Genomic DNA, 22,415 nt, shown 5'->3' on the forward strand with positions numbered 1-22,415 from the left:
TCTTGTTGTTGTTGGTTATGGAAGGCGTTGCCAAGTAAAGAATGAGGCACACAAAAAAAAAAAGAAGAAAAGAGAAAAAAAATGTAATCAAAGAGCAAGAATGGGAAAAGTCTTATGTCGCAACAGACATAATATTAACAAATGGGCCAGGGCCATCAATTTGAAGCTTATTTAATGCCCAACAATTGCCAAAAGGCAACGGAATACAAGACGTGTGTGTATTGGTGTGTGTTGGTGTGTGTGTGAGTGTGTACATAAGAACATGAATAATAAATTATGATAGAGGAGCCGCTACCCTCTTACACATCCATTCACCTCAGCTCAGTCATTTCTAACAATGCTTGCAGAAGTTGAAGTCCTTTTTTTGATGCTGCTGCTGCTGCTGCTTCCTGATTCTGCTTTTCATCAAGTGATTTTCCACGTCTGCAAAATGAGATAAAGAAAAACTGAAAAACATTTTAGGCCTTCTCACAATGTGCCCATTGTTGTTGCGAATGGACAAAATATTCAAGAAACGAATGAAAGAAAAACGAATGAGAGAAAAAAAAGGCAAAATCACAAGCCGCTTAACTGCTTGGACTTGGTCTATACGATGAATGCTTCTGGTGTCTGGATGGATACGTGGGTGGGTTGGTGTGGGTCTTCCACCATCCACCATAGACAGGACTCGTGGCATTTTCACTCTAATGATTAATGGTTGTCATCCTGTAAGTCTTTGCGTTGTCCTTTACCTTGCCCCGGAGCTAAAGTCGTGTAAAGCCGATCAAAATGCAAAAAAAAACTTTTCAACGGACTTGAATACACTCCATCACATTAAACTCATCCCCCTTTAGCACCCCTTACCAGCCCCCCGCCTACACCCCTACAAGAACTAAGTACTCCCATTGCAGCTGTTGCAAATCTCATAGCCCCAGGGGGGTGGTGTGGAAGGTTTACAGCGGGGATGGAGAGGGGGTTTCGTAACAGTGTTGATAAATGCATTTGAAGCGTGTCCTGTTGACATTTGTCATTATCTCTGACATTACTCGAGGGCTAAAGCACAGCTTATCGAATTGCCTAAGCTAAATGAAATGTTCTGGGTGCAATCTATTTAAAGTTCTCCTTTCTTTTTTCTTTTTCTCTTTTTCAACTTAATAATAAAGTGCAAGTACTGTAAAATGGGTTTACACAATGGAATTCACATTTTAAACGTATATAAATAATGGCCAGAAACCTTTTTTTGGTTGATTGTTAGAATTTTAAGTTCCCCTTATCAGAGTGAATGAAAAAGTGGTTGGGTTTGCAGATGGTTTTGTCCGCTTAAAGAAACGTATAAATTTGAATATTTGAAGAGAGTTCCTTTAGTTAAATTAATCTTTTTTGGTAGTAAATTATTATAAGATGATTTCCTTTTTAAAGTTTTCTTAGTGTAAAGTCAACTTTCTTTTATATATTTTTGCTATCTCCTCGTAAATGACTGATTTACATCCTTGGATCGTTTGTTCTTTATCGGGATTAAGATAAGAATATTTCTAACATTTTATTTTGGTATTATAAGTTGTCTAGTATGTAATTTTTGTCTAATAAGGACCTCGTTAGATGAGTTTAAAACTTAAAGATTGGAATCTAATTAAAGGTAAACCTTTTTGGAACCTTTCTCTTTCCAAAAGTGTGTGATCTCATTGCCTTGCAGAATGAAAAACCAAAAAAACAAAAAAATAACAACAAGCAATAGGGAAAAATGTGAATTTTTGCTAATGGGAGTTGGGGCAGACGGGAAATCCTTGCCCTAATGCCTCCCAGGAGTAATTCATGGAAATTGCGTTGAAAAGGTCTCTACAAACAAATAAACAAACAAACTGGCGAAACAACAACTTGAACTTTTCTCATATGAAATTGTCTGACCTGCTACATGTGTATCAACAAGAACAGCAACAACAACAACAACATCGGGAACAACAATAACAAGTGTTAAGTCAAACACATAAGCAACCCATCCACCAAACACAACCCATGCAAACCGTTTCGGTGACCTCTGATCTCATAGTCACCCTCGGTCTCTCTCTCCCTGCAATTTTTGGACCTGACAATTTGTCATTTGGCGAATGTAGAAAAAAGAGAGAGAGAGAGAGAGTATTAAGAATCAAACAAAATGTTTAGCTACCTGCTACCTGGTTGCTCTATTAAATATTCACCCTTTTTTTCGCCTCCTGTAAAGGGGTTGGGCGGGGGCGTTACAAAAAACTTGAAACATGCAAGTTTCGTTTACAACAAATTTTCACACCAAAATGAAAAAAGTTTCTTTTTGTGTTTTGGCCAAAAAAACGTTTTGAACGTTTGTTGTTTTTGATACAGGACAAGAAGGCAGTGGGAGAGTCCTGGTCGGTCCTGGGGGTCCTGGGGGTCCTGGACCGTGTTGCGGTTGAACGTGAACGTGAGTTGCCTTTTGTATGTAAACATATAGTTTGCTGTTCATTCTCTATATCTCTGTTCGGTTTTCTTCTCATGTTTTGTTTTGTTCTTCTTCTCGTGCTGATTTTCTTAGTCTCTTTGGCGTCTGTTGGTTTCTGTCCTTGTCATGTGTCAAGTGTTAAAGTGGTAAACATGTTGTTTACGCTGACTCAGCTGAAATATTGTATATAATAATCTTTGAAATACTCCAAACACTCTACACTCAGCAAAAAACAGAGGGGGAGGGAGAGGGCAAGAGAAAGACAGAGCAGGCAAGAGTATATCAAAAATTAGTCAATAAAAATGTTTGCTAGAAAGAAACAAAAATTGTTTTCTTTTTTCATTGCCCTTCGCCCTAAGAATAACCATAAATCTAAAGTGTTTAAAAGAATGGTAAAAGTTGTGTAACCGATAACTTTAGTTGTGATTTCAAATAAACCATTTAGAGTAGTATAAAAAGGGGGAAACGAGGAGGGGATAGAATGGGAGAGAGAAGTCTAAGACCCATATATACAGAATCGATACAGGCCCAAGTTCTTTAATCTCTTAAGTTATGGACACATAAAGCCTTTCATTTTGCGCTGTAAAGTATGCAAAAGGCAATTCTAGAATTCGTTTTTTTAAAACAATTTTCGGAATGTCCTCCTTAGGACATTCCTTATCCTTATACAAGAGTCCACCTTTCAAGGAGCTAAGTTCCTTCATTCCTTAGAACAAAGAACTAAACTAAAATTTTAATTCGTTGAACACATGTACATATGATCAAATCAAGTTAGGAAGTGATAATAAATGCCTTAATAACATATAATTTAGATTATATATTTAAAGTCTTAGATAAAATGTTACAAAATATTGTAATTTATCAATATTAATTAACAAAATTTCAATTAGGAAAAATATATAACCACTTGGTATCCTCGCTTAGTGTCCACCTGGGTGTGGACATGGGCGCTCTCCGCCTCTTAAATTTGTGTCACCACTCATATTAATGAGTTTAGCTTTTGCGCCTAAAATCTGGCAACAGTTTGAACAAATTGCTTATTTATGCTATGCCATTTTGACAGTGTTTGGCAGTCTGTTGGCATCTGTTCCTGGACATTGGACATTAGTTATGTAAAGTGCACGTCAGACGGGTGTGAGTCTGTGTTCTAATAAATGAAATGGTTGGGTCATTTTCATAGATTTCGGCACGTACATAATACAGGATACACATAGATAGATTCAGGCAACAGCATAATCATTTACCAATACCAATAATAATAATGTCATTTTGGTGTAGAAACAGCTGCCGCCTGACCAACAAACACCCTCAATGGATGGATGGGCAGCGTGTTAAACTAACAAATTATGCTAATTCGTAGGCACTCCTTGACAAGTCACAGAAAAATCTAGTTTGTGTTACAATTTCCGGTTTTCCACCTAACCACAGATCAACATCATGCGCCATGTCCATGCCCCATGAGCTTCCCTTCCCTTCCCTTCCTCCCCCCCGCTGCATAGTCCAATATGCTGGATGCGTGTTGGATTTCATAAAATATGTAAGTGTAAGCGAGGAGGGAGGAACTGTTACCGTCAGAGTCCCCAAAGTCGATCCCACATGTGCTTTATGCGTCATCGTCAAATGTTAGCCGGTGTCTGCCCCATCACAAAAATACGCATACAACCAGACTCACACACACACACACACACACACACATACATGTGCGTCACCGTCGTCACATGTGCGCAACAAATTGCTATGTCGTCTGACGCTTTGAAATATACATTTTTCCTCCCCTTTTGTCACCCCATTTTTTTATGCTTTGCTTTTGGCTCTTGCGGTTACATTTCCGTTGCACCGGCGGCATTTTCAAATTGGAATAGGGCCAAAACGCAAAACGCGTGCAAAATAATCACAGAAAAGACCTTAACCAATACCAAACAATCCCCAAGATCCTCTCACTCTCTCTCCACTTCATCTTACCATGGCCAGACGTTGGCACCTTGGTTAGAAAAGCTATGGAAAATGCTAAATAAATATGGTAATAAAATGCAATATACCTTGCTCCTTGAAGTATGCAACAGACTGGAAATGTATTTATTATTTCCAAAAAAATTTTTAAGCAATGTTTGCTTTGAAGATTTCGTTTATCCGCAGAATATTCCAAAACTTCTTTATATGTTTCCTGAAGCGAATCCTCAAACTGTTTATTGCATACTTTTGCGAACATTCCTAACGACCGTTTAAAACTCTAATTTCGGGTAACTCGAACTCGGTCGTTAATAAAGTTTCGATTTCAAATAAATCCAACTTTTACTTGAGTAAAATAATTAATGCTAAACTCTGCTCTGTTTAAACAAATTGAAAGCTAAAATATCTGCTTTTGACTTACTGTGCCCACTGGGCCTGGCCCGTATAAGTATGCTATGGAAAAATGCCTGATTTATGCTTTTGACGCGACGGCGGCCCTTAAATCTATTCTATATGTGCGAGCCAAAAGAAAGAAACGAAAGAAGGATAGAGAGAGAGAGAAAGACAGAGAGAGATAAATACAAAGATAGAATAATATGAAATCACAGCAAATCGAATCGAATTTTCATATATTTACTATGAATTACGAATTGGCAGATTATGGAAATTGTTCGAATGTTCGGTCCAGGCGGCTATGGTCCCAGCTGGATGCCGCTCAGAGAGAAGGCTCTAAGCTCTATAAGTTATTGATCTGTTGTCATACAAATGATGATGCTATGTCCACATACATATAACAGAAGTAGTGGGGTATAAGATAGTAGTTTTTTCTTTCTTTCTTACTTGTCCCTTTTGCCGCTTCTGGTTTTGCTCTTTTCTTTTGGATTATGAGTCATAAAAACGGGAGAAAAATGAAAAAGTATGCAGTAAGGATGGGAAGGGATGAATGGGATGACGGGTGGGCTGTCGGTCATAAACTTGATATGGCACCAAAAAGTAATGCCATGAACCTAATACCTGTACTCGCGTGTGTGTGTGTGTGTGTGTGTGTGTGTGTGTTTGGACAAATAATTACAACGAAGACTACAACTACATACAGCAGCTGAGTCCCGGCATTTCGCATGTAGCATATTTAATGACAAAGAAACTCGTGTCAAGGATTACTAATTAGTGTCTGGACGTTGAAGACCAAGCGAATGATGACGATAATAATGATGATGATATGCTTGTCAGCCAGTTCTTGTTGTTGTCGTTGTTATCTTTGGCTTAAGTGCACACACACACACACACACACACACACACACACACACACACCACCAACCATACTACTGACTGAGAGGTTTTATATTTGCTTTTTAAATTGACTTTCAGGTCGGGGTCCCCGAAAATTGAGTTGTCCATGAGCCGGCATTTGTCTGCCTGCCTGCCTGCCTGTCTCTGTGATAAGCATTGGCAAGCATCTTACCTGAAGCTTAAGTGAATTTTCCACTACATCCCGTGTCCCATGTGGCATCCATCCTAATGGAGTGTGGTGTGAACGACCGTGTCGGTTTAATTACATTGATGTTTCGGCTTGGGCATTTTACAAAGAAAAGAACTACACTCACTTTACTCTACAATCGGCAGCTGAATTTGGCATTACATTTACCAACACTGCAGCAAAAGAGTTGTCAGTAGATCTAAAAAAGAGACATTGAGCAGGTGTTTTTCAACACTATAGAAAAGAGTTGCCGCAGTTTGCTTAGTAACTACTATTTGAAAGGTGGATTTTGGTTTGGCTTGTGTTTCTTCGCTTAGTTGGTAGTTTTTTTCTTCACTTTTCTGTGAAATTGTCCATCCTACTTTATTGACAGGGTAGCAAAGTATCAGTGTGGTTGAAGGGTTCACTTTTCTGTAGCTATCTACACGTAAGGTGATTATCCTAGAATCCTTTTAACTTTATGAAGTCTGCTGCAGAGCAATTTGTTTTACAGAGTGCACTATCGAATGCTCTACCCTTGGAAAGAAAACTCTGAGCGAATTCAATTAGCAAGAGTATACAAATATTCGGCATTAATGTCAATGTAGTTTACCACAAACTGTTGTCAGTTGTCTCTTGATGATGATGATGATGATGAGAATGAGGATGCGCTGTTGCTGCTAAGCTGATTTGTATTTAATGAGCTGTATATACACATACGCACATACTGTCTCTCTTTCTCTCTCTCTCTCTTACACACACACAAACAAACACTTGCAGACAAATTGCCATAAGTCTCGACAGTGAAATGAAAACATTCACTTGGCCTGTATCAAGGGGATGAGAACCAAAACTGGTCTGTTATGTTTGCACTCAAGTGCCGTGAGTCTATTGCAAAAATGGTGCAGGGTGGATGGGGGGGTGAAAATAAGGGGAAGCTTTAGCTTTATCGCTATAACTCAGGCTGACTTCTTGTTGTATTTTTGAATAGGCATTTCGAAATCTTTGCCAAACCACCTGTCAGTAGCCTGTCTCAACTTCGATACCCTCACCTCTTTCCCCTCACTCAGTCAGTGTCTCTCTCTTTCTCTCAGCGCGTCATCGACATCAGTCAACGTGATTATTTGCCAAAAAAAAAAAAAAAAATGTAAATGCCTCTCAGCATCAGCATCAACATCAGAAATTTTTATTTGTTTAGCATTATGCGTTGGGTTCCCATCTTCGGTTTCGTTTCATTTTTCTTTTTGGCCACGTTAACCACCCACAGAGGATGATGTCGGCGGCTCGATTCGGCTGTGTGTGTGTTAACCCTCGAGTGGAAAATTTCATAAAATTAAATTCCGCAAATATTTTCGTAAATGAAATATGTGGCCTGGGGCTGGTTTTGTTTATCCATGAGCTTGACTTGCTGATTATACTCCTCCTCTCCTCTACTCTCCTCTCTTTCCCCTCAGTTCCACATATAGACTTGACTAGGAAATTTTTTGGGCCTAAATTGGCAGAAGCTATGGCCAAAAAAATAGGCTTTATCATTTTAAGTTGAGGCAACTTTTTGAAATTAAAGCCCAAAAGTTCTATAAAGGATTTTTGGTAAACTTCTAATAATTCCGAAAGTTATTGTTAAGTGATATTTCAGGAATGCTTTTTAGAATCGTGGAAAGAAGCAGTAGTATAAGTCTGTTCTGAGTATTGAAAGTTTGGATTACATGGTTTGAAAATAGATCCAGAGACTGATTAGACTAAGTAGTTGGATATTAAATATTTAGATTTTCCATTGCATTGAGTTTTGTGCATTTTCGATTTCCATTTTGTTGTGACTTGTAATTTATTCAATTTGTTGAAAAGGAATCTGCAATGAATCTTTCTCAGCCATAAATGAAATATGTTTGTTTTTGCCAAGCAATTTCTCAAATTGTTTTTGTACTCTCAACTAAACTAATAAGCCACAAAAGCGACAACCATTTGCTGTCTCCCCCCTTCGCCCCGGCCCGGCCACTATCTCACCATAACAAACAGCCACTATGGCTGAGTCATAGACACATTTGCCCCCGGCCCCGCCTCCGCTCTCTCCACCATTTCACTGGTGGCCTTGCTTACGACAAAGTCATAGTTAGCAGCTGCCTTTTCTTTTTTGGTGGGTAACCAAAAAAGGAATGAAGAAAAAATGGAAAGGAAAACCCGCTATGAACAAGCGGACGAAGAAGCTTAATCGACTTTGCCAACATTAAATGCGTGTGGTTAGCCAAAACGAAAGACTTCCCCATGAACCACCCAACCACCCACAATGCATGAAAATGGCGTGAAAAACAGTTTGTGCCATCCCCCACAGAAGCTCTCTGTCCTCCTTTCACTTCCCTTCCCCCTTCTGGCCTTTTCTGTTTCCCTCTTTCTCTGTTGTATTATTTATACCCATAAAAATATTATTGCCATTTTTTTGTATTTGGATTTTTGTGAGCGTCATTCTTGGCTGCTCCTTCTCCGCCTTCAACCCAACCTCCACCTCCACCTCCTTCTCCTCCTCCTCCTCGACATGAACGTCTTCTTGTCAAATGTCAGGCGTGAAGTGTTTGTTGATGTGCTTGCCATTGGAATTGGAAACGGCAAGGAGTGAGGCCTGTGGAGTGAGCGGGGGGTGTTTGGTTTTTGGGGTTTGGTTTACGCTTTCAGCCGGATGTGCTGCGTAATTGGACCCATATGCTTGGCCCACCAACCCATCGAAGTAGTTTTTGTGGTTAGCTGACAAAAGCAAAAACCAAAACCAAAAATTGGGTGTGGAAAAAAAGGTCAACAATGGGCTTTTGCTTAGGAGCCAACGTTCATTGTTCATTAGATACGTAATTTTGCACCTAGGAAATGGTCGTCTTTAAATTTTATGTTAGCCATTTTGAGGCCGAGTTTCGGGTTAGTTTCGGGTTGTTTTTCTTTTGAGTGGCTATTATGATTAATTCTAATTCAGATTGGGAAATAAAAATGCGAGATAAATATCTAGAAAAGAACTTCTTGCAAGGCATAAAAAGTGACCTAACTCTTGCTTATTTTGTTTAAGAAGTTCTCCAAGAAAGATCCTAAATTTAGGTTGGAAAATATTTACTCTAATTTCTGGAGTCCTTTATCTCTACTTTTCAGGTGTGTCATTTAATAGGCAGATCCCATGAGTTATATCTTCTTTGCCTTAGTATTAAGACGTCTACCTAGAATGATAACCAATTACACCTTAGGAACCTTTATTTGCCATTGTTTTCTTTTGAATTGAGCAATTCGTTAAACGGTAATGGTAATCTAAACCACTTACTAACAAATATCCTTAATGTGTAAATATATAGGACGTGAACTAGTCGGAAAAATAATGATATGCCATGTACATACATATAAACCAATCTAGATAATTTGCTACTGCATTTGCATGTGGAACATTAAATTGATGACAAAGCCAAACGACGAACAACCAACCAGGAATTGCAATTTATTTTGTAATATTCCCTGCTACTGACTACTACTGGCTGGCTTCTGTTCTGGTCACTTTTGCAACCAATTCCAATTCCAACTACAATTTCCGATATAGAATGACCATTTGGGTCTCAATTATTGGCACTTTTGCAGGCAATTCATTTCGTTTGCCACGTAATGCCCATTTAAGTGACTACACCAAATCATTTCCAGCCCGCAACCACCCACACATGGCACACCCAAAAAAAACAAAACAGACGCCACCAATCACAGTTTCAAACTGGACTGAAGTGAAATGAAGTGAAGTGAAGGAGGGAGGAGAATTGCGCCAGTGTGAACAACTCGCAAATAAAGTGCCGATTGGATATTACAACTTTCCGGTCACTGCATTTCTGCAAAGTTCACAAAAACTATACACAATCCCAGCGCAGAAAACCCGCTCAACTTCTGCTCCCACAAGCAGAACAATTTCCAATGTGCGCTCAACTGTAGTGGCGACGACGATGACGATGACGATGCCGATGGAGAAGGAGCTGGAGCTGGAGCTGGAGCTGGAGATGGTGATGGGGGGCAAGGAGGACATTGCGGATGGAAATGTTGGAATGGCATAAAGGGTTTTCAGAGAAGAAGCGGGGTTGGCCAACTCTATATTCTATATGTATATGTATGTATGTTCTCTGCTCCAAAAACAGGAAGTTAGCTTCGCTTGGCAGTTGCCAGTTGACTATCATGGCCAGAGAGTATGTGTTTCTCTCATAGATTTCATTAGCACTGATCATGGTTGAATGAAGCAAACAGATTGTCAAGTAATAGTCTTAACTCAAGACCGTCGGAGCGCAATAATATATATCTATAACTCTAAATGGCTCTAAGCCACACTAGAGACACGAAAGTTACTTAATTTACGTAATGAATTGTTGACCATATCACTTAAAGGTGTTGATATAGGGTGTGCAAGTGCAATGGGTGAAATTTACCCCCTAAAGTATGCCACAAAATTGGTTTTATGACATTTTTTTATGTCCTGTAGATAAGGAAATTAGTTTATAAACAAGGTTTTGCAGTGTGTACAATTTTTTCAACTATAAGACATTTGAAAACGCTTCTTATAAGTGAAAAATGAATTCATGGCATACTTTTAGGTGTCAAAAAAATGTTGTGGAGCTTAAAGTTGAAGCAAAATCATGTTTCTATTACTATCTATTACCACAATTTAGATAATAAATACATGTTATCAAAGTCCTTAAAGATAAAGCGGTATTTGGTTGAAGCCAAATCCTTTTAGTAATATCTGTAGGAAGAAAATTTGATAGTCTTTTTGCCTTTGGCATTTATTTTGCCCCAACTTTGCACCACTGTTTGGATGTGTCTGTGTGTTGGGGAAGGTGTCGTGGGTGTCGAGGGTGGCGGGTGGCGGTTTGGCTTGTTGTTGCAACCATGTTTGGCAACATGTGTAGTATTTAAAACTCAACCGGCCTTGGTCAGCAGCCGCAAATGAATTTATTTATTTTACGGTTTGCCTCGTTTTCCTTACATTCATCCGTTTTGCCAGTGTGTGTGGTGTGTGTGCTTTCTTTTTTGTAATTTTCATTACATTTGGGCAAACAATTTATGGTGGCTCAGTTCGGATTGTGTGTGTAGAGGGTTGTCGCCGTCGTTGTCACTTGGCCAAGAGTGCCTTCTGTCTCCTGGTGTCTGCCATTTGGTATTTCAACCCTCAGCGTGGCAGCGAGTGAGTTGACTGCATTGAGATGAGGTGGCATTTTTTGTTTTCGGGTGGTGCGACATTGAAATTTATAGACGAAATGGCAGGTGGTGAATCTCCATGTGCCACATGCCACATCAACTCGCCATCTCTCTTCTCCTATCTGTCCGTCTATCTGCCTGAGTCACTTTGAGTTTTAAAACGGGATGAAAAATAAAAAAAAAAACAGAAAGCAAAAAAATAGCGTGAACCCACCAAGAATATTTAATTAAAATTTATGTGCAACCCCAAAGCAATCTGAGGGGCAGTCTTGTGTAAATGAAATATATGCCCCCTTTCCCTTAACCCCCCCCCCCCCCATTCCACCACTTGAGCAACACTTGAAACTTTGACACGCCTCTGCCTAACCCACTCCCAAAAGTGCCATTGAGGCTGATACAAACATCGGTAAAAAAAAAAAAACTTATATATATTTTGCATACTTTCCTCAGGAGAGGAGACAGCATTTATGTGTTGGGGTTGGACCAGTGAGAGCTATTAAAAAGTTGCATTGCTCCCTCCCATTGACACGGGAAGATGGTGAGGGAGAGAGCGAGAGGGAAGAGAAATTTACCTGTAATCGCCACGCATTTTGCCTATACAAATCAATTGAGCGTTAAAGGCCAATGTTAACACACGCCAACCGACCCACACCACCCCTCACCCCCCCCCCCCCCCCCCCCCCCCCCCCCAAGGGGCCAATCTGAAAGCGAATTGCTTGTTTATCCTGCAACAGGCAATGGGGACGGGGCAGGAGAATGGTGGTCAAACGGTAATTGGTAATTGAAAGCGCCAGCCCTTGCATAGCGAACTAATCAATCAGCTAACGATTGGCCAGCTAGTGTGAAAGAGATGGCAGGCAATCGATTAATCAATCAATCAGTCAATCAGTCAGTTAGTCAAGCCAAAGCGACAAACTAAAGTCAGGGCAAATCCCTTACAGTTGTAGGACCATCGTTAGGTTAAAAGGTTAAAGTTGGTTTCAGCTAATTGCAATTAGAAGAGGAAGGACACTTTGACAGCGCTGACAAACAGCAACAACAGGATTAACAGGATAAGCCCTACTCGAATGTCTATATAAAGAGACAGAGAGAGAGAGAGAGAGAGAGAGAGAGAGAGAGAGAGGGAGAGTAACTTGAAGAATGAGATTGACAAGGAGAAAGAGAGAATTTGATAGACAGTTTGATAAGGAGGTTCCGCGTATGTTGCTGACATCTGAGTGGTTAGGAGAGAACTTAGCTCACGAGTTTACAAGTCTAAAGGATCATCCTCGAAGGTCACTAGCTAAACAGGACCTATTGACTTTGCGTTCCAAACATACATACGTGACTAAGTTTAGTAAGGGTATAACAAAAGTCGACATTAAAGAAATTTCTGTTTTATTTTAGGAATTTGTCATATATTTATTTTATTTTTTTTGGCGAAATCAAAGCCAAGACCAAAAGGCGCGTCGTGTCCCGGCTCGGATGCTTTCTACGTTGTTTCTATCTCGGTTTACTTTGGTTTAGGGGTTTTTGTGGCATCTTTGCGATTTCCGCAATATGCCAAGACCAAACGGTGCAGCCAGGTTGCCATTTCCGTGGCCAGTGCCAACAAAAAAGGAGAAGAGAACTGTGTCAAAAGCTTGCCACGATGGGGCAACATGTGGCCACCAAACACAAGCCAGAATGAGCCCAGGCTCACTTGCAAGTTGCATTTGTCTTTACGCAAAAGCGGGCTTGCTGCCAAAGTGCCTGCGGTTATGCGCCACTATGGAGCAGGAAGCAGGAAGGGGGAAATGGGTAAGGGGGAAGAGGGAAAGGTGCAAGCAAAAGGAAAACTAAAACCAAACAGGCAACAGAAACTGTGTGTGTGTGTGTGTGTGTGTGGCCAGGTAGCTCAGGGCCTCAAGGCTATCTGACTCGACATCGAGTTGCATTAATGCTGTCTTTAAAATTTATGATATTTACTCAAGCAGACAAAATGCAGCCAATGAGCCAAAAGCATTTGGCAATACATTTTTTATGGTCCAATGTTAAGTGAAAGGCAACTAACGACAAAGATGAGACTAGTTGGCCAGTTGGCAACTAAATGTAGCTTATTGAGTCATCAGTAGTCCACCTTCTAGATGTAGTTGGTGGTAGTTGGTTCAAATCTCTTAAAAGACATCTCATTTTGCTCTCTAGAGTTATATAAGACTATGGCTAAAGATGGGGGGAGGTCTCAGTCTTGGATTTGGCATACGCTTGTCAACACCTGAGAGCAAAGCGCGCTTAGTCCTTCTTTTATCTCACCTCAACTTCGTTCGGTCTAGCTTGCTCTCGTCTCTTGTACATTTTGTAATTTTCTTAAGTGTTGTCCTTGTTGTTGTTGCTGTTATCCTAGGTATCCTGTTAGCAGACTTTGCGTTGTCTGTGTCTGCTTGGAGACTCGTGGTGGTGGAGTCTGAAAAATTATTAGCAACATGTTCTGTCGTCGCTGTTGGATTGATTTTAATACCGAGGAGACTTTTGTGGTCTGCTCTGGTCCCTGTGCCTGGCGCTTTCATAGCAGCTGTGTCGATATCCCCAGAGAGTTGGCGCATGAGTTCACTTGCCGGAATGGCACTAAATGGAATGGCATGGAATGGTATTGTCGCCATTGTCGTCAACTTTATCGCTTGCAATTGTATTTCGAGGTACATCAAATTGGTTATTTAATAGACCAGCATCAGTCGTCGAACAATTTCAACATTAAATCTGGCTAAAGGATTTTAATCTTCCATAGATCTTTGTCTTAAGAGTTAAGAGCGCATCACGTGGCCCTAAAGTATGCAATAGGCAGTTGAGAGTGTATCTTCTGAAAATTATAAAAAAACTGTTGAAAAGGCCTTCTATAGCCTAGCAACATTCGTTGAACATTCTTTGTTTTGACAAATCATATACAACTTTAACCTGTAGCATACTTTTGGGCGTTAGTATAGATATATGCGTTCTCCAAAGACAATGACAATAAATGACTATAAACTATTGAGTGGACTATTGGATAAGATGTAATAACAAATTTAGTTGTCGAATCAGATGTGTTTTCACATTTTTATTGCCCACAAAAGTAGGCAATGGTATTCAATATTTGCTACATTTTCCCGTGCAACTGTACCAATTTTATGAAAATGCTTTCTCTCAATGTCTGTGCGTGGGTGTGTATATGTTATATCAGAATAGCTCTAACCACTTGATGTTAATTGCAGAAAACCTGGCAACAACAAATTCATTTGGATCCCTCCCGTCCCCTGTCCCACTCCTTCCATCGCCAAAAAAAAAAAAGAAAACCAGCCATGTAACCACTCATTCAGTAAGCACTCCATCCGGTAAAAGAATACTTGACAAAAGGCTTTTGCTTGCCTGGTCTGGGCTCAAATTCTTTCAAACACACATCTCACAGAGTGAGAGTGAGAGGGAGAAGGAGAGAGAATAAGGCGGGCATTGTCGCCATTTTTAATTGTAACTGTAATTTAGCCATTGTTGAACACTTTTGATGACGCAGGCAAACGACAACGATACGCAAATGGCAAAGGTAGAAAAGATGATGGGTTAGGTAAGAGGGGGCCCACATACATCACCTTCCCTCCCCCCTTCCTCCACCATCAGAACTTGCCACTTGACGAGGGCACGTGTCGTGTTCTGTAAATGTTATTTTTAGCATAAATAAATTGCGTGAAAGCTTCTTATTCATCTCTTACTTACTCACACCTTTTCCATGGCTTCTCTCTGTGTCTCTATCTCTCTTTCAGATTGCCATCTGTGATGATTACAGCCTGCCCGTAGATTTTGTGAAGAAACGACCGTCCAGTTTTGATCCTTGCCTGGCCGAGGCAATACCAACAAATCCCGAGCATTGGATAGCGCCAAGTCCACAAACTGAATTTGTAAGTAGATTTAATATCAATTTTTTCCTCATTTTTCATCAGAGCTATAGCAAAAAAAAAGGCAATTAACTTGGCTGGCAGGCCAGGCCTAATTGTTAAACTTTAGTAGGTAGAAGTAGATAGCTAAATGTAGACGAAGGACAACGTCGTCAGCTGCATCAGCAATGCGCTAATGAAAAGCCATTCCAGCCCAAAGGCTGAAGGATTGGCTTGGGTGTACGCTGACTGCCCGATTGCCTGACTGGTTGACTGGACAAACAAAGCATTGTTCAAACAATGCCCATGTACAGGGAATGGACCAAACGGACTATTGGCTAAAAATATTGCAAAAGGAGAGAAAAGAAAGAAAAAACAAGAAAGAGAAACCAACAAGAACAACAAAACGAAGGAAAGAGGAGGGAAAACAAACGACTATGACTGCCCAGCGGGCGCTACAACAATGTTTCAAACGAAAACCAAAAATGAAAGAAAGAGGGAGATAGAGAGAGAGAGAGAGAGAGAGACAGAGAGGGAGAGGGAGACAGAGATGGGCAACTGGCAGATATATTCCCTCATATTATGGCGTTCAGCCTGCAGAAAATGCGCCACAAATCAAACGGCTTTGACCACACCAGCCAGGCACAACCCCCCACCCCTCCAGCACAGTGGTTTACATTTAGACAAAACTTTGCATAAATCTTACTGAACTCATTTTCCATGAGAATGAATATTGTATGAATACCTAAATTTACTTCTGTCATCATTTGAATTGAAGTGAATACAGATCTCTAGAGTCTAGAACTAATTGTGATCAAGAGAAGAAGAATAGAAATAGAAAACGAAGAGCTCCATGGAATGAATTGAGTTATTCAACTTGTTTTGTATCAAACAGATATTGAACTAGACTCAAGATCTGCCAAATTCATGCTAATTAAGAATATTTACATAATATTTGCCAAATTTCTCCTTTGGGCATATGTCTATGGACACTTGTAGATGTCTATTGAAAAGAAATCGGCACAGATTCGATATTAGATTTCCCCATGGACGAAATTGGAATCCCAGTGTGCAAAAAAAAAAAAAATAATAAAAACAAAACGAAGAAAAATCTCTGCACGTTATCTATATAGAAATGTGTGTGGCAATGAGAAGCGGGGAGGGGAGAAGGAGAAAGCTGGAGGGATGCTCTTTTTTATGGCCCATACGAAATATTTTCTGTGTGTGTGTGTGTATGAGTATTGTTTCCCTCACTCCTGCACCGCTCCATCTCCCCTGTTCGGCCTTTTGCATATTGCCACTAAAGTGAAAGCACAAAAAATGGTGCGCCGCATGAGGCACATGCATAAAAAAAGCGAAAAGAAAAGTGAACAGGCTTCTCGTTGCCACTTGAATTTCATTTTATTGAAATTTGTTTAGCCCCGGACGAAGAAGGCAGGGCAGAGATGGGGGCACACTGGGTGTACGTGTGTGTGTGTGTGTGTTTCATAAGATTTGTGCTGGCAATCTTCCAAGGAGCTTAAAGAGATTGAGAAATCTTGTCAAGATTTACGGCAGGATATTGGCAAGAATCAGTATGCAAATGGAATCAAACTATGTTTATGTTATCGAAAGAATATGCATAACGGGGGTGATAGGCTGTATTCTGTTGGCGGAGAGGGGGGTGGTAAGGACATGTGGCAGTTTATGTTTATCACTATCAATCTTTGTGTGTGTGTGTGAGTGGGTGAGTGGGTGAGTAAAGAAATCATTACATAAATGATGAATGAATCTCAACTAAATGCGATAAGTTTCAATATGAATAAGTTTTACTCACATTATTTACACTTGCACTTTGAAGAGTTATTCAAAGATTGACATGGATTAAATGAATTGTATAGAATGAATGTTCAAAATATTTTTTTTTAATTTATGCCCTTCGAAACTTTATAACTGTTGAAAACAGATTAAAGGCCCTTAACCCTCACCTGAAAATTTCTTTGAAATGAAAATTGAGCATTTTATTGGCATTAAAACTTTGGGAATTAACATGATGATTCAAAACTGTTGAAAATTTTCAATATCATTATAATTTCTTTCAAAACTCGTATCGAAATATAATTTTATAAATTGTTTGCTTTGATATCGATCGAGATGAAACTCGGTTAGAACTGTATACAGTGGGAATCATAAAAATTTACTTTAAAAAATGGTTCAAAATTTTAAAAAACTCTTTGCTTTTGCATATCTTTAACTCTGCCAATTTGTGGGTTATTTTTTTGAATGACAATTAATATTTTAATTATTGAAAATTTCTTCTTCTCTTTTATTTCACTCTCAATTAATATTCATAAATGATGAGAGGCGCTGTAAAAATCTTTAATTTAGGCAGAATTTATTAGTATTTACTCCTTAAATGACTAAATCACAACTCTTTTGGTCATAGATTCTTAGATGGATAAAGTTTCTTAATTATTTACTCATTAAAGTCATTTATTATGTATTTACCTAAACGCCATTAAACTCCAATTCACGAGTTTCCCCTACTTTCTTTCATTTTGGCCAGCCTTTTAAACTAGCAAATGGCCTATGGCAACATCGTTTAGGACTTTACTTCCTGGGTTGAGTTGCTGTTCCCCCATCCCCATCCCCATCCCCATCCCCATCCCCCACTCCCCATTGCTGTGTCTGTTGCTCATTTGAAGTCATTTTCATTTCCATTTCCACTTCCAGTTTCTTCCAGCTCTCACAATTATTAATGTAATTTTATCTCATGACTTTTGTTTGGCGTAAACAGTTGGACGCGTGTCCATATACTAGGCACTCATAGATATATGTATGTATGTATGTACATAAATACAAATGTATGAGTGTGTTTGTGTGTGTGTGTGTGTGTGTGTGTGTATTGCTGTTGTTCACGTTTTTAATGGGGACGCGACATTTTTCGATATGAAATGCACCTCCTCGTCTGCTGCTGAAGTATGCACTTGAAATAAAGAGAGAGATGGAGGGAACGAGAGAGACAGAGACACAGAGGGAGAGACATAATGAGAGTGTGAGTGCGAGAGAGAGAGAGAGGAAAACAAGAGGATTTCGGAGTGAGAGTGGAGTTTGTCATGGCTTTTACCGTTGCTGCTGTTGTTGCTCTTGCTATTACTCTCCATGGAGTAATATTCAGCGATAAGTCAGCGGCAACAGCAACAGCAAAAGCAACAACAAAAAAAAACCGCACACTCACACACAAAAGAGCCAAAGAGCTGTGTCCTGGTATGGCAGTCAGAACACGTTTATGCACATTCATCTCTGTGTGTGTGCCTCTGTGTGTCAGTGTATATGTATATTTTCCTTTCGGTTTATTTCAATAACTTGCCTATGTTGATATTTATTTTTCCTGTTTTTGTTTTTCTCTTCGTTTTTTTTGCTTTGTTTTCGCAAAAACAAAAGTTAAAGTTCATACAAGGCTTAAATATAACTCATACGCCACATTGGCCAACCAGTAAAGAGATCATTCATTAATTATTATCACGAGTTGGAAAAGATTGACTCCCTCTTTGAATATTAACTCGAAGCAAAGTTGCAAAAAGTTAAATGAAGACTTTATGTGAATAATGAGTGAAATATTAATTTCGATGAAAAATTTCTAATTAAAAATTTGCTTTAACAAACCTGGCCATATATAGGATCTTTTTTGTATATCCTTAAAAGACTAACAAATGCATATTGTGAGAATGGCTACAAAATGTTTCAAAAATTGTTTTTTCTACTTGTTGATAGATTTAAAAATGTTGCTTATTTTATTATTTTATGAGTTCTGTATTAATTTAATTTCTCGAAACTTTTCGCTAATTTTCAAGACTATTAAGATCCACGAGATTTTAAATTCAAATGGAAGTTGAGTTTTTATTAATTTCCATTAGTTTTAAACAAATTTACTTAAGCGAGAGAATTAGACCGCAGTCAACTACTAACTAACAGTTTAGTGTTAGCTTCTAATCTAGTAGAAAGAATCTCTTGTGTCTAGAGTCTAGACTTTTGTTTAGTTTGCTTCAATTTAAAATCTTTTCAATTGATTTCAAGAATATCTATATAAGGAAACATTCCTTGGTTCAATACAATTTGTCTTGTCCGTTAATAGTTTTTCCGCTTTTTCTTTCTTTCTTTTTTTTTTTTTTTGCTTGCCTGCTATCCCTTTTCAAACTTCATTTAACTCGTTTAGTCTCATGTGGCAAGCGATTTGTTCAAGTTTTTCCTTTCTTCTGGCCTGGTTCCCCGGTTCGGGCTCCTTCCGTTTCGATTTGATTGAAAGCCATAGAGAATACAATTCATACATGGCTATAACGAGACACAATATGTCTGTTAATATCGCATGTTGATAATCAAAGGCAAATATTTAAACAGCAATCTATGTGCAGTCACAGCCAGTGAGAAAGAGCACCCTTATCCTGGAAATATACATATATACGTATATCTGTATTTGTATGTGTATGCAGAATAAACACCCTAAGCAGCAGAATACTCAACCCCAATTATTTGCCATCACGAAGGGAGGGATCTCTGGCAGGGGTGTATGGTGGGCGGGGGAGGGGAACATTACAACTGATTGTGAGATGAGAGATGATGGGGCATAAGGCATGTCTGTGTGGAGTGGATGGAGAGACGAGCCATGGCTGACTGGCTAGACATACTTGCCTGGTAGCTAAGCGACAACAACAACTCATTTCGCATTGCACGGGTTTCAAGTTCAATATTCATTAAAACACACACACACCCATTAAAGTTTAATTTATGAGTTTCAATTACAAAAATATTCTCCAAAATTGCAAGTGCAAGCCCATCTTATTATTGTCATTTCCATATGGTCATCCTCATTTGGTTTCCTCAATGTAATAAATATTTCTATGTGTGTGTGTGTGTGTGTGCCTAAGTGTGTGTTAACATTAACAATGCTCATATTTGTAATATCTCCCTGCCCACCCCCCGTCACTCTTAATGTCACAGTCTGATGTTGCAGTTGTGTAATATGTCAGCTATTTGTCATGTCTAAACGACATTAATTGCATGAGGAGCATAACAAGGCATATTGCATGGACAGATAGATGGATGGATGGATGGTTGTTTGGATAAATGAATACATGTTTAGGTGCAGAGTAATTGAGACATTTGGTAATTGGAAGTGTCATCTGATTAGCACTCTCTCTTGCGTAAATGATTTCAATTCAATGCCACACAAATTCTATTTACTCAAGCGACAAATTTAAAACGTTGGCCGGGAGGGGGAGCCACTTCCACTTAAGCCCTAATTGATTTGTAGCCTTATAAAGTCAGCTCTTTGCAATTAAAATTTATGGTTCTCCGTAGAGAAAAGGTTGAGAACTTAAGAAAATGTTGCAAGTTTTTTTTTAAATGTTTTTTGGACTAAAGACAAATGAATCCAAATGGTTTCTTTTTCCGAAATGTCATTGAGGATCTGTTTCCAGAACCCAATCTAATATATTATGTATAGATGAAATCTTTAATTTGTAGAATCTCTGTAAAAAAAAAAACTTGATAGAGAGTTTCCTTCATTTCATGTTTGTTGTTTTTTCACTTTTAGGCTTTCGGCTCTCTTTTTCTATTATTTTCTCTTGTTGGTCTATCATGTAACCGCAATGGGGCAGAGGGGGAGGAGAGGAAAAAAAAAGTTTACTTTTGGGGTTAGAACGGGGTTAAATGAAAACCTATTAAGGCACCAACATTTTCAATTAAATGGCAAACAATTTGTACGAAATTGAAACGCAAATCAAATTAGTTGCGAAAATGCTAATGCTGCCTCTTTTTTTCTCCACACACACACACACACACACTTTCTGATACCAACAGCTGCCATTTACAGAAGCCCAACAAGCGTCACAGCAACCAGCGACAGCAACAACAGCGGCAGCAACAACAGCAACAACAGCAGCAGCAGCAGCTGTTGCGCCACCGCCATTGCCCGCCCCTTTGGCCACATTGCTCAGTCAGCAACAACAACAACAACAGCAACAGCACAACATTAACATTAACAACAATAACAATAATACACAAAATAATCAAGCGCACAACAACAACACATTGCCGGCGGGACAACAACAGCAGCAGCAGCAGCAGCAACATCAGCAACAACGTTCCACCTTGCAGCATCCACCGTTGCCCAATAGCAACATTAAACAGGCCTCAGTGAAACTGATCGAAGGTTACTCTGATCCCAAGGATACACGTTCACAAAACGTTCACGGTCAGCAGCAGCAGCAGCAACATAAAAAGGTCTTTCACAAGAAGGCCAAACGACGTGTGGGAACGGGACAAAAACAACGTCACCAGCAACATCAACAACAACAACAACAACAACTGCAGACTTTGCCTACACCACGAACAGCGCAACAACAACAACAACAACAGCAGCAACAACAACAACAACGTCATTCCACTTACAATAATAATAACGGTAATCATCGAAAGGATAAACGAAATTACAATTCAGGTAAGTCAATAAATTGTATTGCCTACTTTGCGGCTGAACCAAAGAAATAAAAATTGTTTGCAAAGGCAACGAAAAAACATTAGAAGTGAACAAGTTATAATCAAAAAAGAATAAGAGAATAATTTTAGATGTCAAAATAATTAATTCCATACTATAATATTCTCAATAACTTATCATTTCCGTTTCCAAAGCAAAACCATATAAATCTTCAAAGGATAGTTTTTCTATGCCTAGTAAATTAGTAATGGATTATATAGAATGTGTTTCTCTAGATGTAACTGATTAGTTTTGTTTTTTTAAGTTTTTTTTACTGGAAAACTTATTTCGTAGGCCTATGAAATTAGCAAATTGAATTTAGCTTGTGAAACTAACTAGTCTTGCGATTAAGTGGCACTTTATGCCAATTTCTTGCTTGCGGTTTTTGTGGGGTTAAACCAAGCGTTAAATGGAAAACGGCAGACAGTGATTGGTCAGAGAGTAGAGTAGAGTAGAGAAGAGAAGAGAAGCAGACAGAGACACAGACACACTGAGTGCTTGTTAGCCAGTGAAGCGCCAAATAGACTGCGTCACTTACAAGTTTACAAGTTGCCTTCAACTTTGACTTCATTTGCCTTTGCCCCCCCTCGTCCACCTCCCGCTTGGCTAGGCGGCGGCGACTTGCAGTCGCGCAATATGCGACTTAATTAAAAGCTGTCAGCAAAATCCCAATGCTCCTCCTTCAATGTGCAAACTATAGAAACATTCTCTTGATCATTTGCAGACTCTTCAGCACCAAAATCCTCAGACGATGACGGGGACATAGACGAGGAGGAAATTGAAACGATTGAGTCAAAGACAATTCAGGCATCAACACAACCTCAAACCTTACTCAATTCACCGGATAGCATTTCTGATGACTTGGTACGTCCTTTGCCACCCCAATTGCAACGTAGTCCACGTAAACTAACCGTTGCCCAGACCGAGCACAGTAAGCGTCAACCATCGCCGTATTATTACTCTGACTTGCTAAAGAGTCGTGATAAGGTAAGCCACTCATATATATAAATT

The 22,415-nt window shown here is 39.3% G+C and overlaps 1 protein-coding gene across 2 annotated transcripts in view; it reads left to right on the forward strand.

Moving 5' to 3' along the window:
- Positions 1-22,415, forward strand: part of LOC6644736 — a 51,172-nt gene that overhangs the window by 23,976 nt on the left and 4,781 nt on the right. The window contains exons 1-4 of one of the 2 annotated variants that reach the window (XM_002067531.4): positions 13,457-13,684; positions 14,780-14,914; positions 20,729-21,368; positions 22,129-22,391. In XM_002067531.4, the coding sequence (XP_002067567.3) occupies positions 13,472-13,684; positions 14,780-14,914; positions 20,729-21,368; positions 22,129-22,391 (1,251 nt within the window). In that variant the 5' untranslated portion in view covers positions 13,457-13,471. Of the gene's footprint in view, positions 1-13,456; positions 13,685-14,779; positions 14,915-20,728; positions 21,369-22,128; positions 22,392-22,415 lie in introns of those variants that run through there. The other variant, XM_023177016.2, reaches the window with a different exon arrangement.

This window comes from Drosophila willistoni (genome assembly GCF_018902025.1).
Source record: "Drosophila willistoni isolate 14030-0811.24 chromosome XL unlocalized genomic scaffold, UCI_dwil_1.1 Seg142, whole genome shotgun sequence".
NCBI lineage: Eukaryota > Metazoa > Arthropoda > Insecta > Diptera > Drosophilidae > Drosophila > Drosophila willistoni.